Source organism: Carassius auratus, chromosome 17, assembly GCF_003368295.1.
Source record: "Carassius auratus strain Wakin chromosome 17, ASM336829v1, whole genome shotgun sequence".
Lineage (NCBI taxonomy): Eukaryota > Metazoa > Chordata > Actinopteri > Cypriniformes > Cyprinidae > Carassius > Carassius auratus.
This window is the reverse complement of record NC_039259.1, coordinates 23,214,987-23,228,838: the sequence shown is the minus strand read 5'-3', so window position 1 is coordinate 23,228,838 and position 13,852 is coordinate 23,214,987. Positions and strand designations below refer to the sequence as shown.

The 13,852-nt window shown below is 34.3% G+C and overlaps 1 protein-coding gene across 1 annotated transcript in view; it reads right to left on the bottom strand.

Moving 5' to 3' along the window:
* The window catches only part of LOC113116905 (histone-lysine N-methyltransferase SMYD3-like), a 120,272-nt gene that overhangs the window by 12,691 nt on the left and 93,729 nt on the right, over positions 1 to 13,852 (bottom strand). The window contains exons 6-7 of the mRNA XM_026285205.1: positions 10,257 to 10,308; positions 2,074 to 2,239 (exon numbers count right to left, since the gene is read on the bottom strand). Of these exons, the coding sequence (XP_026140990.1) occupies positions 2,074 to 2,239; positions 10,257 to 10,308 (218 nt within the window). The remainder of the gene's footprint in view (positions 1 to 2,073; positions 2,240 to 10,256; positions 10,309 to 13,852) is intronic.

Genomic DNA, 13,852 nt, shown 5'->3' with positions numbered 1-13,852 from the left:
TCAAAAGTTGTTGTTTTGGAAAGAAAACTCTAATGCACAGAAAGGCTGCATGTATTTGACAAAAAATACAGTAAAAACAGTAATATTCTGAAATATTATTATAATGTAAAATAACTTTTTTTTATTTGAATACGTTTTAAAATGTAATTTATTCCTGTGATGCAAAGCTGAACTTTTTTCCGCATCATTACTCCAATCTCCAGTGTCATGTGATCCTTCAGCAGTCATTTTAATGTGCTGATTTGATTCTCAAGAAATATTTGTCATTATTATCAATGTATCAAAGCAGCTGTGCTGCTTAATATTTTTGAGACAACCAAGAAGTGTTTTTGTTTCTTTAAAAAATAGAACGTTCAAAATAACAGCATTTATTGTGAAGACAAGTAAAGAAATCATTGTGAAAGCAGCAATTATCAGCACTTGAAAAATATGCAACCAAGTGGTTGAAATATTCTGGTGTGCGGTATTTATCTTTCTTTATAATGTGCATTTATCTTGTTGTATTAACAGCAGAAACACCGCTGACACTGGCAAGCATCAATCTCGATGTCAATTCGGCATTTAAAGAGCCATTTTAGGAGCATTTTTCCTCTTCCTTGCATTGGCAGCCCTCCCTCGGCACCATAAACATTAATCAGACGCAGTATAAAGCTAGAGAATAAGAATCCAACAGGCAATATAAAAACTTATTCATGCTTTGCATGAGCTGACATGGGAAGATGGGATCCAGCGCAGTAGAAAAATAACAACCATATTCATATGCCCCCCATTTGACAGGGGAAAAGCTGTTGGGTAATTTCAGGTCCAATGCCTCTGAAGCTCTGATCCGACTGTTTCTTTACTGCCTACTTTTGGATTTAGTGGAAGTCACTGGAGGTCTAGCGCTGCTACAAACTGACATCTGCAGGAGCTTGAAGTCAATAATCTCTTTGCGTTTAGCCTGGAGGTATGTATTATTCTCAGTACTTTGGGAAAGAGACCTTTCCAAACAGCTTTTTCCAACAACCACAAATGAAACACCAGTAGAAGAGTCCCAAACCTCCTCCAGATCTCCTGTGTTAGTAGACTACAGGAATGCACTAACAAAGAAGAGCGCTTTGTGCGTCCGCTGCCCTGTTCTACAACGTCTCATGGGAAGTCAGATAGTGGCTACAGTGCACAATGCTAAGATTGGTGTTGTGCACATTGATTCAGTAGTAGTTTGTGATGAATACCTTCCTGTGGTGCATTTCACCTGGGGTCTGCCATTTCCTAAATTGATCCATTTGTCCCATTTAAACACAGCTGAACAAGCTTTTTTTTGGTAAAGGTTAAGACCCCTGGTATTAGGATAGGCAACATACTTCATAACCAGGATGCACAATCCCATATAAAAACACCCATGCTTTCCTCCAAAACATAGTTTGTTAAAACACTGAAACTGTACTGCAAAACTTAGTATAACAAAGCGGTATTTGCCAAATCTTGCCACCATGATGCTATTCGAAGTTATTTGTATTTTTCAAAATTATGTTTTATTGTCTAGATTGTAATTTCTGATCAATTTAATGCATCTTTGCTTAACAGAAGTATCAATTTATTTAAAATCTTACTGACATCAAACATTCAAAAGGTAGCATAGTTTTAGTAAACACCACTAAATAGTAAACACCACTAAGTGTAGTAATCACATCACTTTGGCTAAAACTAAGGTTACCATTTTGTTAAGGATATCTCTGAATTTAAAGGTCATTTTTCACCAGAACTATAAGTATAGTTGAAAAAGAAATGAGACTGAATCACAGAAAGCTTTCTAAAAATAACTAAAAACTCCCCTAATGGTAATGAATAAATCTCTTATTAGAGATAAATACTATAACAGGGATTTATTCTTCGATACTGTCTAGCGTTTCGGAGGACTAGATCTGCACTTGTCTGTTTTTGGTCTTCAGACGTGAGCGAGTCTATGTGAGTCACAGTCATAATGGGACTTTTATAGATTTGAGGATGTGATGGAAGTGTATTCCATGGGGCTTTACCAGCAAAATCTGTCAGTAAAGAAACAGAAAACAACTTTTTGTTGCAGACACTCACTTGTAAGATTCCAGAGCTCTGTTGCTGTATTCATAGTCATCCAGACTAATGCAGGCATCCATGGCCAGATTCAGCAGCCTGAGCACATAGAAGTTCCTGCCTGGGATGACATCAGCATATCTGTGCAAAAGAGCCTGGCTCTCTTGCAGCAACTCCTCCCAGACTTTTGATTAAACAGTCAAATCTATTTGGTAGTGTTGGCGCAGTGGATAAGACATGCCTTTGGTGTGAGAGACCCGGGTTTGAATCCACTGTGAGACACCAATGTGTTACTGAGCAAGACACTTAACCTCTAGATGCTCCAGAGGCGTGTGACCTCTGACATATATAGCAATTGTAAGTCGCTTTGGATAAAAGTGTCAGCTAAATGAATAAATGTATTATTTCATGGGGAAGACACCCTGCTTTTTCTTTCATACAGTACATCAGACACGTGTGGTAGAGCTATGGGCGAGCTTGACAGAACTGACAGCTTTGTCGTCACACCTTTCACTTGAGTGTCTGACTACGGTATCGTGCATAGTTTACAGAGACTAGCTGTTTTTTCCAGTGCAAAACTGCTATAGGCTAGTTCACATCACTCTGCAACACAGATATAGTTAGTTCTCGCCCACCGAGTGTCAGCCCTCGATTCAGCTGTAAAGGAAGCACTGCTCCGACTGAAGCTGCTCCAGGTGAGGGATGGCTTCTCTTAAGGATGTCAATGCCGTCTTCTCTCCAGCCAGCATGTCACAGTCCAGTTCGCAAAATAATGTCACATTAATGAATTTTATTATATAGAATTTATAATATATATATTAACCAGCAGAAGCAATAGCAGGAATAACATAACACTTTGCCTCAATTTATTGATTTATCTCATAAATAAACAGTAGATGTACTAGCTTAGTTTTAAATATAAAGTTTTAAATTATATATTTTTAAATATCATTTACTTCATAAATGTATTTCTTGGTATTAACTGTGATTATGTTTGTTACATACAATACATGTATGTAATTTAAAAGAAAAAAATTAATTAAGAGCAAGAATTGCATAACAAAACTAAGCACAAAGTTTGTGAATAAGTACATATTTATTATATAAATTCATAATATATTTATTTATATTTAAAATTGTTAAGTTTTACATAAAAGTTATTTTAAAATTGGTTTTAAATATTATGTATTTATAGGTTTTTTTATTTTGTAATTGTATTATATTAAAATGCATTGATATGTATACATATGTCTTAGATATGTTATTTTTTAATTATAAAAAAAACAGGAGCAAAATTAAATAACACTACAAAGATTAATTAATTAATGTACAATCAAAATATGCCAGATATTACAGAATAATTTATTAATTTATTTACACTCTTACTAGGTGTGAATAAATACTCTATTTGCTTTCTATGTTTCTAAAATAGATTTATTCAAATAGTATTTTATAAATGTACTTAATTTATAATTACATTCATATATACATTTCAAAATAAAAACATTACATTATACTCCATGCATCACAACTCTACACAATTCTTCACTGCACACAAATGCTGCTATTGTTCTCATTCAGGTTTGTCCTAGACCAAAGTTTGAGCAAAGAAATGTGAACTTGTACAGAATTATGGCTCAAATTTGTCAGTGTGGTGCAGTGATGCTTAAATTGTAAAGGATAATGAGGGGGAGGGGTCATCAAACATCAAAGAGCTTCCTCTCTACAACACAACAAAAAAATTCAAAGGAGAATGAGAGAAGCTGTCAAGATTACAGAGCCGTGAGGTGCGTGAAGACTGAACGGGCTTGTTTCTGAGAGGGCAACTTTATTTCAGGATAAGTGATGAGTCGAAGCCATAGGGGGGTCTGTCAGACACTCAAAGCCCTGCGGAGAGACGTGTGTGTTTGTGTGGCCCCTGGGGAAACACGTATAAGTGCCTCTGAGACATCAAAGCCATGTGATGCATCAGAGGTGAACAGTCACAGCGCTGACAACACACACAGAATCAATGTAAAGTCTTTCGCAGAACTGCTTCGACCTGAACAGCACCTTTTCATTGTGCCGTTCTCGCTAAATAACTCTTCATTACTCATTGGGGTTTGTTCATTGTTGTTTTTATTCAGTAAGGACACATTCAATTGGTCAAAAGTGTCAGTAAAGACATTTAAAATGTTACAAAAGATGTATTTTTTTCTGGCATTTTGAAATTTCTGTTCATTAGAAAGTGAAAAATAAAAATAATGTCTCATGGCTTCCACAAAAAAAAAAAAAAAATTCACAGGAATAAATAATAAATTGCATTTAAAACAGAAAACATTTATTTTAAATTGTAATAATATTTGACAATATTAATGTTTTACCGAATTTTTTTTTTACATGGTATTTTACTGTTTTTAGTTTTCATTGATCAATTGAGCTTGACTTTTTTAATTTTTATTCTATAAGCATTTAACCTTACAGGACCAGAATATGGCCTATCATTAATTATGATGGTCTCCTCAATGCTTTGTAAAATAGTCTTTAACTACATAATATAGACATGATTTGTAACATCCCAAACAGAAAACAGGAAAAATATTTCACAAGCATAAAGAAAGACAACATTCCAGAATGTTGCTAAAAAATAGTTCTGGATGAGAACGACAACCATGAATGTATGTATGAATGGGACAAAAAGAAGAAAATAAATTGTATGCCCCATAAACATAAATAAATGCATCAAACTTACTGCAGGAGATATTTCATGAAGCCAGTTGTAACTCTGTGGAGATATTTGTATTGTTCAGCCAAAGGTTGAGAAACGAAATGTATTTTTAGAGACCAAATGATATCAGATATTCACAGTAAGTTGTTCATAGTGTCCTGTTATGCGTTTTTGTTCCAGTGCACTCAGTCCATAAAAACTATGCAGGCTTTATAAATCATTTATCAGATAGAGTGCAGGCTGTCCGAAATGCAGGAGAGAGATATGTGCATGTCATAAGAGGCCAAAAACCCACAGGCTAACTTCATTCACAATCCACAATCCTCTTCTTCTACTGCTGAAATCACTATAACTGCACATGAAACATGTTAAACGTGCTGCAACTTGTCAATCACACCAAACCCTCTTCTTTATTGACATCAGAAAACATCTTTTCTCCTGAATCAATTTCACATTCTAGTCAGATCTCTAGTTATAAGATGGCTTTGAAGCATGAAATTATACATCTGCTTGCACAAAGAAAAAACTTTTCTATTTGCTGCTCCTTTTCAATGAAAAAGCCATTTTCTTGTTAACGTAAACCGCCTAATTACAGGAGAGAGCCAGGATTCAAATTGGTTCAGGCTTTGTTTATTAGTGTAAATTCAATAATCATATTATTCATTTCAACACTGTTTAGAGTGCACTGCGTATTAAAACATTTCAGTGAAAAAAACATGACAGGAAGTATAATGCTGTATCAAGTGTATCCTCTTATAGTCCCCATTAAAATCACTTTGCTGGTAAAAGTGCATACTTCATAAGGATACAACAAGAAAATGTTCAGCCATCAAAAAAAAGGAGAAGAAACAAAAAAAAGAGACTACATTATTTATCAGTGAATATCTGTATATAGGTTTGGGTAAAACATTATATAAATATAATTATTTACTGAAAAAACATGCATATATATCCATGGTTTTTCAGCAAATGACTATTATATATTACACATTATTATATTTATTAACTTATATACATGCTTATGATATTCACTGAAAAAACATGCAGATTTAAGTAGAGAAAAATCTACTATCTACTATCAGAAAAATTATTAACCAAATATAAAGGTGTATAATATATAGAAGACACCCTTCATAAAGCAGAATTGTAAATAATAATAATAATAATAATAATAATAATAATAGTTCATTTCATTTGACTTGTTAACTTAACATGTAAACTTTTTTTCTCTCAAATTTTCCGCAGACCGCCGCACCTCCTTTGAGACACCTTAATGGTACAGCTTACACAAAAAGAAAAGAATGAGAGTCCAGACACCTGATTAAACGTCACAATAATCCACACCCCTCCAGTCCATCAAATAATGTCTTGTGGATTATTGTGATGTTTTTATCAGCCGTTTGGATTCTCATTCTGGTGGCACCCATTCACTGCAGAGGATCCATTGATGAACAAGAAATGCAATACTAAATTTATCCAAATCTGTTCTAATTTAAAAACAAACTCATCTAGATTTTGGATGACCTGAGGGTAATCACATTTTCATTTTGGGGGGATCTATTCCTTCAATGCATCCCAAAATATCTTGTATACTATTTAGAACTGATGACATGTGAAATGGAACACAGTCGATATTATCAGCAGTAGACATGTGCCAGTTTTCAGTAATGCTATATATCACCGTAATGAAAATGCACAATATTTTTTATCGTGGGCACTTCTAAATACCGTGAATAATTATATATTACAAATTATTCCGAATTTGGAATGCATTTTAAGAATAATTTTCCCATCAACTGGTCAAAATGCACAATACAGCTGTATGCTGCTTGTGTGCTCTGACGTAAACAAGCACATGAGAAGCACATGGGGAACACGTGAGAGACACGTTGAATAAAAACACATTTACTCAAAATGCAGCCTTGAAACCCCATAAATAAAGCAGCTGCGCTACTTTCTAAAACATATTTAAATAGCCATTCAGTTTTTAGGATTCGCTATGGTGTTCATCACAGTACCAAATACTTAAATATTTAGACTAAATAGGTTATTTATTTTTAATCTGGACTACAACATGCTCTAGATATTGTTTGAAAGTGTTTGGATTCTTAATTTTTCATTCACACTTTAAATTAGGGCTTCAGTAGTTAACATTGGTTCATTCATTAGTTAACATAAACTGCCAATTTTTACAAACATCCTTTAATCTTAGGTATTACAATATTTAATAACACATTGTTAAAAGCGAAAGTTGCAGCAGTGTTATTTAATGAGCTAGCATGAACTAAGACTTGTATTTTTGAACAAAGATGAATAACTTCTGTAGCTATTCTTCATTGTGAATGTTAATGGTTAACTAATGAGGTCTTATTATAAAGTGATACCGATTGGTCTTTATAGTTCTTTTGCACTTTAATCTGTGTAAAACGTTTAACTTTATATATTTTTCTGTATTGCTTTATTTAATTTAAATGTTCAGTTATTTTAGTTTTAAGTTATTTAACCTGTTATACTGTCTTATGACTTTTTTTTAAAACTAAATTCCAATACTGTGATAATACCATATACCGTGATAAAAACATTTGCAATTAATCGCAACATAAAAATTTGATACTGGCCTATCCCTAATCAGCAGGTTTGTGAAGGAGATCATGGTGTAAATGTGAAAGAACAATTAACACTAAACAACAGAAAACAAGTGGAGAAATGTATGGCCAGACAGCCTTCATGAAGAGAAGAACATCTGTGACCCCCCACACAACTGTCAGCCTGAATCACATCTCCGGAGGTTCTGGGAAGGTGATAACCTGAGCATCCTTCTGTACTTTACTGCACATACAGCTGCTTTTGTTTTAGCATGTCAGTGTGTCCTATTGCACTCACACAGGTTGTCAGATTACCGCAAAGCCGGTGGTGAATCAACAAGTACCTCTCATCATAATGTCATCAGTGTAACACTTTACACACCTCACCTGTAATTACCTCACGCACCCCCTCCACACACACACACACACACACAATGAGGGGGTTTGATGGAGTGTGATGCCGAGAAATGTGCTGAACAACAAAAACAGAGAAGAAAAACACTAACTAGATTTTTATTGTACAGATTTTCAGAAGAATATTTTTGAGGCAAAAATGTTTGTAAACATTGTAAAAAAACTTCCATTGAACGGTTTGGGGTCTGTATGGTTGTTTTTAAATAAATTAATAAAAGGATGCATTAAACTGATCAAAAGTGACAGTTAGGATATTTATAATGTTACAAAAGATGATACTTCAAATAAATTATATAAATTCACTTTGTATTCGTCAAAGAATCCTTAAAATGTACCATGGTTTCCACAACTGTTTTCAAAAGTGATAATAAAATGTTTCTTGAGTAGCAAATCAGCATAATATGATTTCTGAAGGATCATGTGACACTGAAGACTGGAGTAATGATGCTGGAAATTCAGCTGTGTCACATAAAAAATTAAAAAATATTAAAATTATAAAAACATCTATTTTAGATTGTAATAATGTTAACAAGAATACTGTTTTTGCTGTATTTTTGATCAAATAAATGAAGCTTTTGTGAGCATGTGTGAGAGATTTTTTTTCTTAGATCGCAAATTTGGAACACTAATATGCTGTATGCACATTAAACAACATTCATTAAGAAATTAATTTACATCTATTTTTACTTTATTTTTATTTTCAATTATATATTAAACTAATATTTCCATAATACAAAATCTCTACAAAATCCTGGTGCCTAGGCAGAGACCTCTACTCATTTAAGTAATGGTTTACATTTGATTGGTTGGTTGATTGACTGAAAGGAGGATGAACATAGTTTGTACCAGACATATCAGGTGTCCTAAAATCCAAACCTTACCAAAAAAAACAAGCTGAAAAAAGCTTTTGACTGTTTTGGATTCAGACCCAGAAGGAAATGAAGGCAGGGATGAAACCCAAGTCTCCATCTCAGCAGCCCTGAGCAAGAGCGTTTATTCTTATCTGCAGTATCTGACAGATGACTCAAGCAGAGGTCAGTCTGTGTAGGTGTGAACAGCAGGGATAAAGCCTCTTCTCTTGAGCTCAGTGCACAGTTATTTAGCATGGGATGCCTGCATGCAGGTGCAAAATAATCACAACATAAGCCTGCAGGGAACTTGTGTGTTCCAGTGACATGTTTGAGCACACGTGCCACAAATTCTGTATGTCATTCGCAATGCATTTAAAGAGATAGTTCAGCCCAAAATAAAAATCATTCACTCATGCTGTTCCAAACTTGTATGACTTTCTTTGTTCTGTACAATACAAAAGAAGATATTTTCTAAAAGTCAGTAGGGTCCAAAATAACACTGCACCATTTTGACTTTCATTGTATGGCCAAAGCAACATACAGATACATTTTTCAAAATATTTATGTTTGTGTTCTGCAAAAGAAAGTAAGAAAGACAGGTCTGAAACAAAATAAGGGTGAGAAAGTAATGACCATATTTTTACTTTTAGGTGAATTATTCTTTTAAGGTGGAGTGAGTGAATACTTAAAGATATATAAAGATATAAATATATATTTTTATAATAATAATGAAAATTAATATTAATACATTTTATTTATAATGAGATTTTCTAATATCTAAAGCACTACAAACAGTTACAAATAAAACAAATAAAATATAAAGATTCAGTAGCAATACAAAACAATAAATCGATACAACAAAAATTACAGTACAGCTAACCAATACAATAAAATACTAATTGAAGAATCCATAAACTTTAATGTTGCATCTAATCTATTTAGGATGGACTGTATGTGAATTGGGACACAGTCAAATTCAGAAACGCATTGGTAAAAAAAAATACAAAATAAAAAAATGGAGCTGTATTTTTCAACCAAATGGAAGTGAAAAAAAAAAGAGTCTTTACAATTCTCTGGGAATCAACATACAAATTGTTTACTTAGTGTAGTTTGTTCAGATGGGGGGAAAAGCATTTTAACATCGCTGAAATTACACACTTCACCTCATAATTCCCATCTTTCCACACTCCATTCATTCATCCGCTTTCTTGTACTTGTCTCTCCCATGCATGCCATCCAAAGCTTTATTCTTGACATGCTCCTGTCATCGAAGTGATGATCACAGATGACAGGGCTTGCTGAGGACGGGCTCCCCGGGGCTGATGGTCTAGGGCTGGTCTGACAGACTCGACACATCATCAGATGCTTTCGAGGCTTGAATGGAACAGACACAGAGCAAGAGAGCGCGGAAAACAGAACATGGAGGAGAACAATGATGATAGATAGAGATCCCGCCAGGACACAGCGAGGCAGGGAGAAGCCTTATCCAGGGGCGATGGGGTGAAAGTGTGAGGAATAGAAAAATGAGGATAAAGGGAGGATGAGAAAGATCAGGGAAGGGATCTGAAGGGCTGTTCACGTGGCTCACCTTGTCTTTAGTGCTACAGCACGTGCACTGACACAGGAAGTGGTTTTGCTCCTTTAAATGTGAACGTCTCTCTTTGCTGGTCGCGAGGATGTCGGTGTAGCTTATAGTGAGCTAAAGAGATTAGATATGGTTAGATAAAAAAAGCCCAGACAACTAGCAGAATCATCTAAGAGAGATATACAATTAACACAATGGCAGCTCACTAGGGTTGGGAACGTAGTCGATGTTTTGTGGAAGTTTTGTCTTGAGTAATGAAAGTCTGTCTGGTGAGCTAACATTTGAAAACCCCATGGTTTCCTTTTTGGTTCAATTCTGCAGGATGTAAACAAAATAGAAGATGTGTCTGCTTTGCTTTATTATGCATATGTTTGTGTTTATGTGTTCAGCCATCTTCAAGGCTGCTAACAGAACTATAATCAAGTGGAAAAGGCTGAATTATTAAGGCGTTGAATTATTAGGAGCTAATCGTTTGAATCATTTTCATCATCTACTGTGACAGGTGACTCAGGAGAATCTGACCAATGATTGCATTTTCTGATGACTTTGTGTCTTTAGAGGTTTAGGAAAGATTTATTTATTTATTATCCATTTTCTTTATGTACATCCAATTACAAAAGTGTTTGGTGTAACAAACTATCTTTTATTTTTTAAAGAAATGCATACCGTGTCAACAGAATATTAATATCAAATTTATATGTATTTAATCAAATGTTTAATTTCAATGAGTATTATTTATAAGTGCAGACATATCGTTTTCTTAAATTGTGCAGTATAAAACATCAGAAAGCTGCAATAATGCAATGTGCTTGACCATCCACTTCCCCATACGGCGGAAAAAAACTGTTGTTGTTTCTGGTAGTTTGACAAATAAATCAGAAGCAACATTAACATTAACATGACTCATTTGATTGCAATGCCTAAAGTAATTGTTCTCTTACAATTGGATTTAAATGTAAAAGAACCACATATATTTCCAAAGATAGCTGGACACGGTTTGATTAATCAAATATGCATTATTGTAAGGTCATATGACAACAGTGCAGCATATTACTGTTGTAAACGTTTTTGCTGCAACATGCTGCAAAATAATAGTATGCAGAAAGCAATTTCACTTCCAAACCTCTGTGATGTCAAATATAGAGAGCGAGAGAGAATCGAAAACAGTTATTCCAATGAATGAGTTATTGAGTGGAGAGAGAGAAAGGCAGAGAGGAAGAGCAGAGAACATAAAACTAAACAATGAGTAAACACAGAAAAAAACAGAAACAGGAAGAGGAGAAAACGAAAAACAGATACAAAATGAGTATGACCCTTATGGGCAAACAGCAGCGTGTGTACAGTGTGCAGATGTGTGTGGGTGTATGAATGATAATCGCTCCGTGAGTGTGTGTGTGTGTGTGTGTGTGTGTGTAAACAGAGTCTGTGGAACGATGAGCGCTCATGTATTCTGCCGTCATATATCCTACACCTACAGTGTGAATTCTCATTACTTCCTGTGTACAGAGAGCTTGATGGTAATTTCATTCTCCAGTTCACTTCCTCTATCGAAGTTCCCTCCCCCTGTCAGAGCTAAATTAAGCATGACTTCCTGATTTACTTTGGAATATCTAAACTTTCAGAGCAAAAATAAACAGAACGGCTGCATGATGAGTTTCTTTTTCTTTGAGGCTGAAAAACCACATCGAGCCACAGATCCGCCGAATGGATTCAGGTGTAGATGAATAATGTATATGAATATCTTGGATCTCTGCTGGTGGTGTGACGGATGTATGCGATCAGGCAAATAGGTTTAAATGTGCTTCGATTAGTCAGGACTGATTGTTAAAGAGTTCTGCAGGACGATCTGAGTAAGAGTGGATGTTAAATGCAGTAAATGTACATGCAGGATGATGCATTTAGATTTATTCAACAAATGACTGAATTGTAGTGAAGTTGATCTGGAAGGAGGCTCTGTTAAATTAAGTGTCTGCACTTGGGAAACTGCGGTGTGATGTGTGGAATTTGATGGCAATTAAAATACTTTCTCCTGTACCAATTTAATATGAACAGACAACTGCAAGGAATCTATTTGTGGGCTAAAAGTATAAACACTGCGGCTGCATGGCACTATGAAAATATTACAATGTTTATTTGAGCGGCCGGACATCTCAACTTTTTGGCTCAATCAACACATGGAGTGAGTTTGGGGAAGGAGACTGTGTTATTATGATTACTAACGAAAACTGAATGAAAAACTTTTTTTAAATTTTGTTAATGGACATACTTGGAAAATCTTTAACTTAAATAAATTTTCATGACTACAAAACTCAATAAATATAATTAAAATAACTAAAGAATGTTAAATTAAAACGAACAATAATAGAGTGAGAATAAAAAATTAAAAAATAATCTAAACTGTAATGTGGCCAAGAAAGTTGCCTGGAACTACGTTCGGTGTGTGTCTATTTTGCAGAAATGTACCAATTGTACAATGATTTATGAAAAAAAAATAAATAAAAAATAAATCCACAATTGGGATAAAAGTTTAAATTGACAGAGCCAAAGCTCTAAATACATAACATTACATAACGTAACAATGTAACGTAACATAACATAACATAACATAACATAACATAACATATATTTATATTATAAATAAATGTAAATATTTAGACCATGTGACGATCATAAAAATAATAAAATAAATAAATAAAAACATGAAAAGCATAAACAAAAAACAATAGAGTTCTAAAATTAAATGAAAAATAACAACAATAGAGTGAGAATTAATAAAAAATCACAAAAAAAAATTCTAAACTTTAATGTGTTTGGAAAACATGTTTGATGAGTCATTTAAATTCCATTTAATGTTGAAGAAATGGCTTAAAAGTATTTTAAAAAAATTGCAAATGGCAATATTCAGTCCAGGGCACTGTGACAGCAGAGAACACTGCTTATAATTTTCACTCAGTTCGTCTGGGTCAGGGCAGAATAAAAATGACGGCTAAAACAACATAAATCAGGCATAACTAATTAATTAAAGAGACAAGCTGCTACTGTCGGGAGACACAGAAAGCAAGCAAACTGACATGTTTGCCAGCGGGACATTTGTCCTCTTGAATGTGATATGATGTAACCTGCCGCCTTTCTGGAGAGAACAAACTGAAAGCGACAAAGCGAGAAAAACAGCAGTGAAAGACACTGATGTGACACCGATGATCTTTTTAAAACCCTTGTGCTTAGGTGAGATCTTCACTGCTGATGCTGTTAGTGGTGTATGTGGATGCTGATGTCACACTGTTCATTTACTAATGCTATTTTTACATTTACAAACATCCATCTGGTCAAACCAGACGTTCAAATGAATAATTCTTCCAATGTATGTATATGCATGCAATGTAAATGTGTTTTTATTAGTGATTATATTAGTTATAATGTTACAATTCAAACATATTACATATATTTATATAGTCAAACTTCATGTTTTAAGTCTCTTTATGTCAGCTATACTTCCTTTTGGTGAGATTTCAGAAGATAGTGAGCTGAATGCATGCATTTACATTCACGCAAGCATGACAGAACAAACACAGCAATTATAAATCAAGCACGAAAGCACAATTATCCTTTATATGCGGACAGGAATACATGCTGTCCGGCTCTTCCAGGCTTCTGCTAA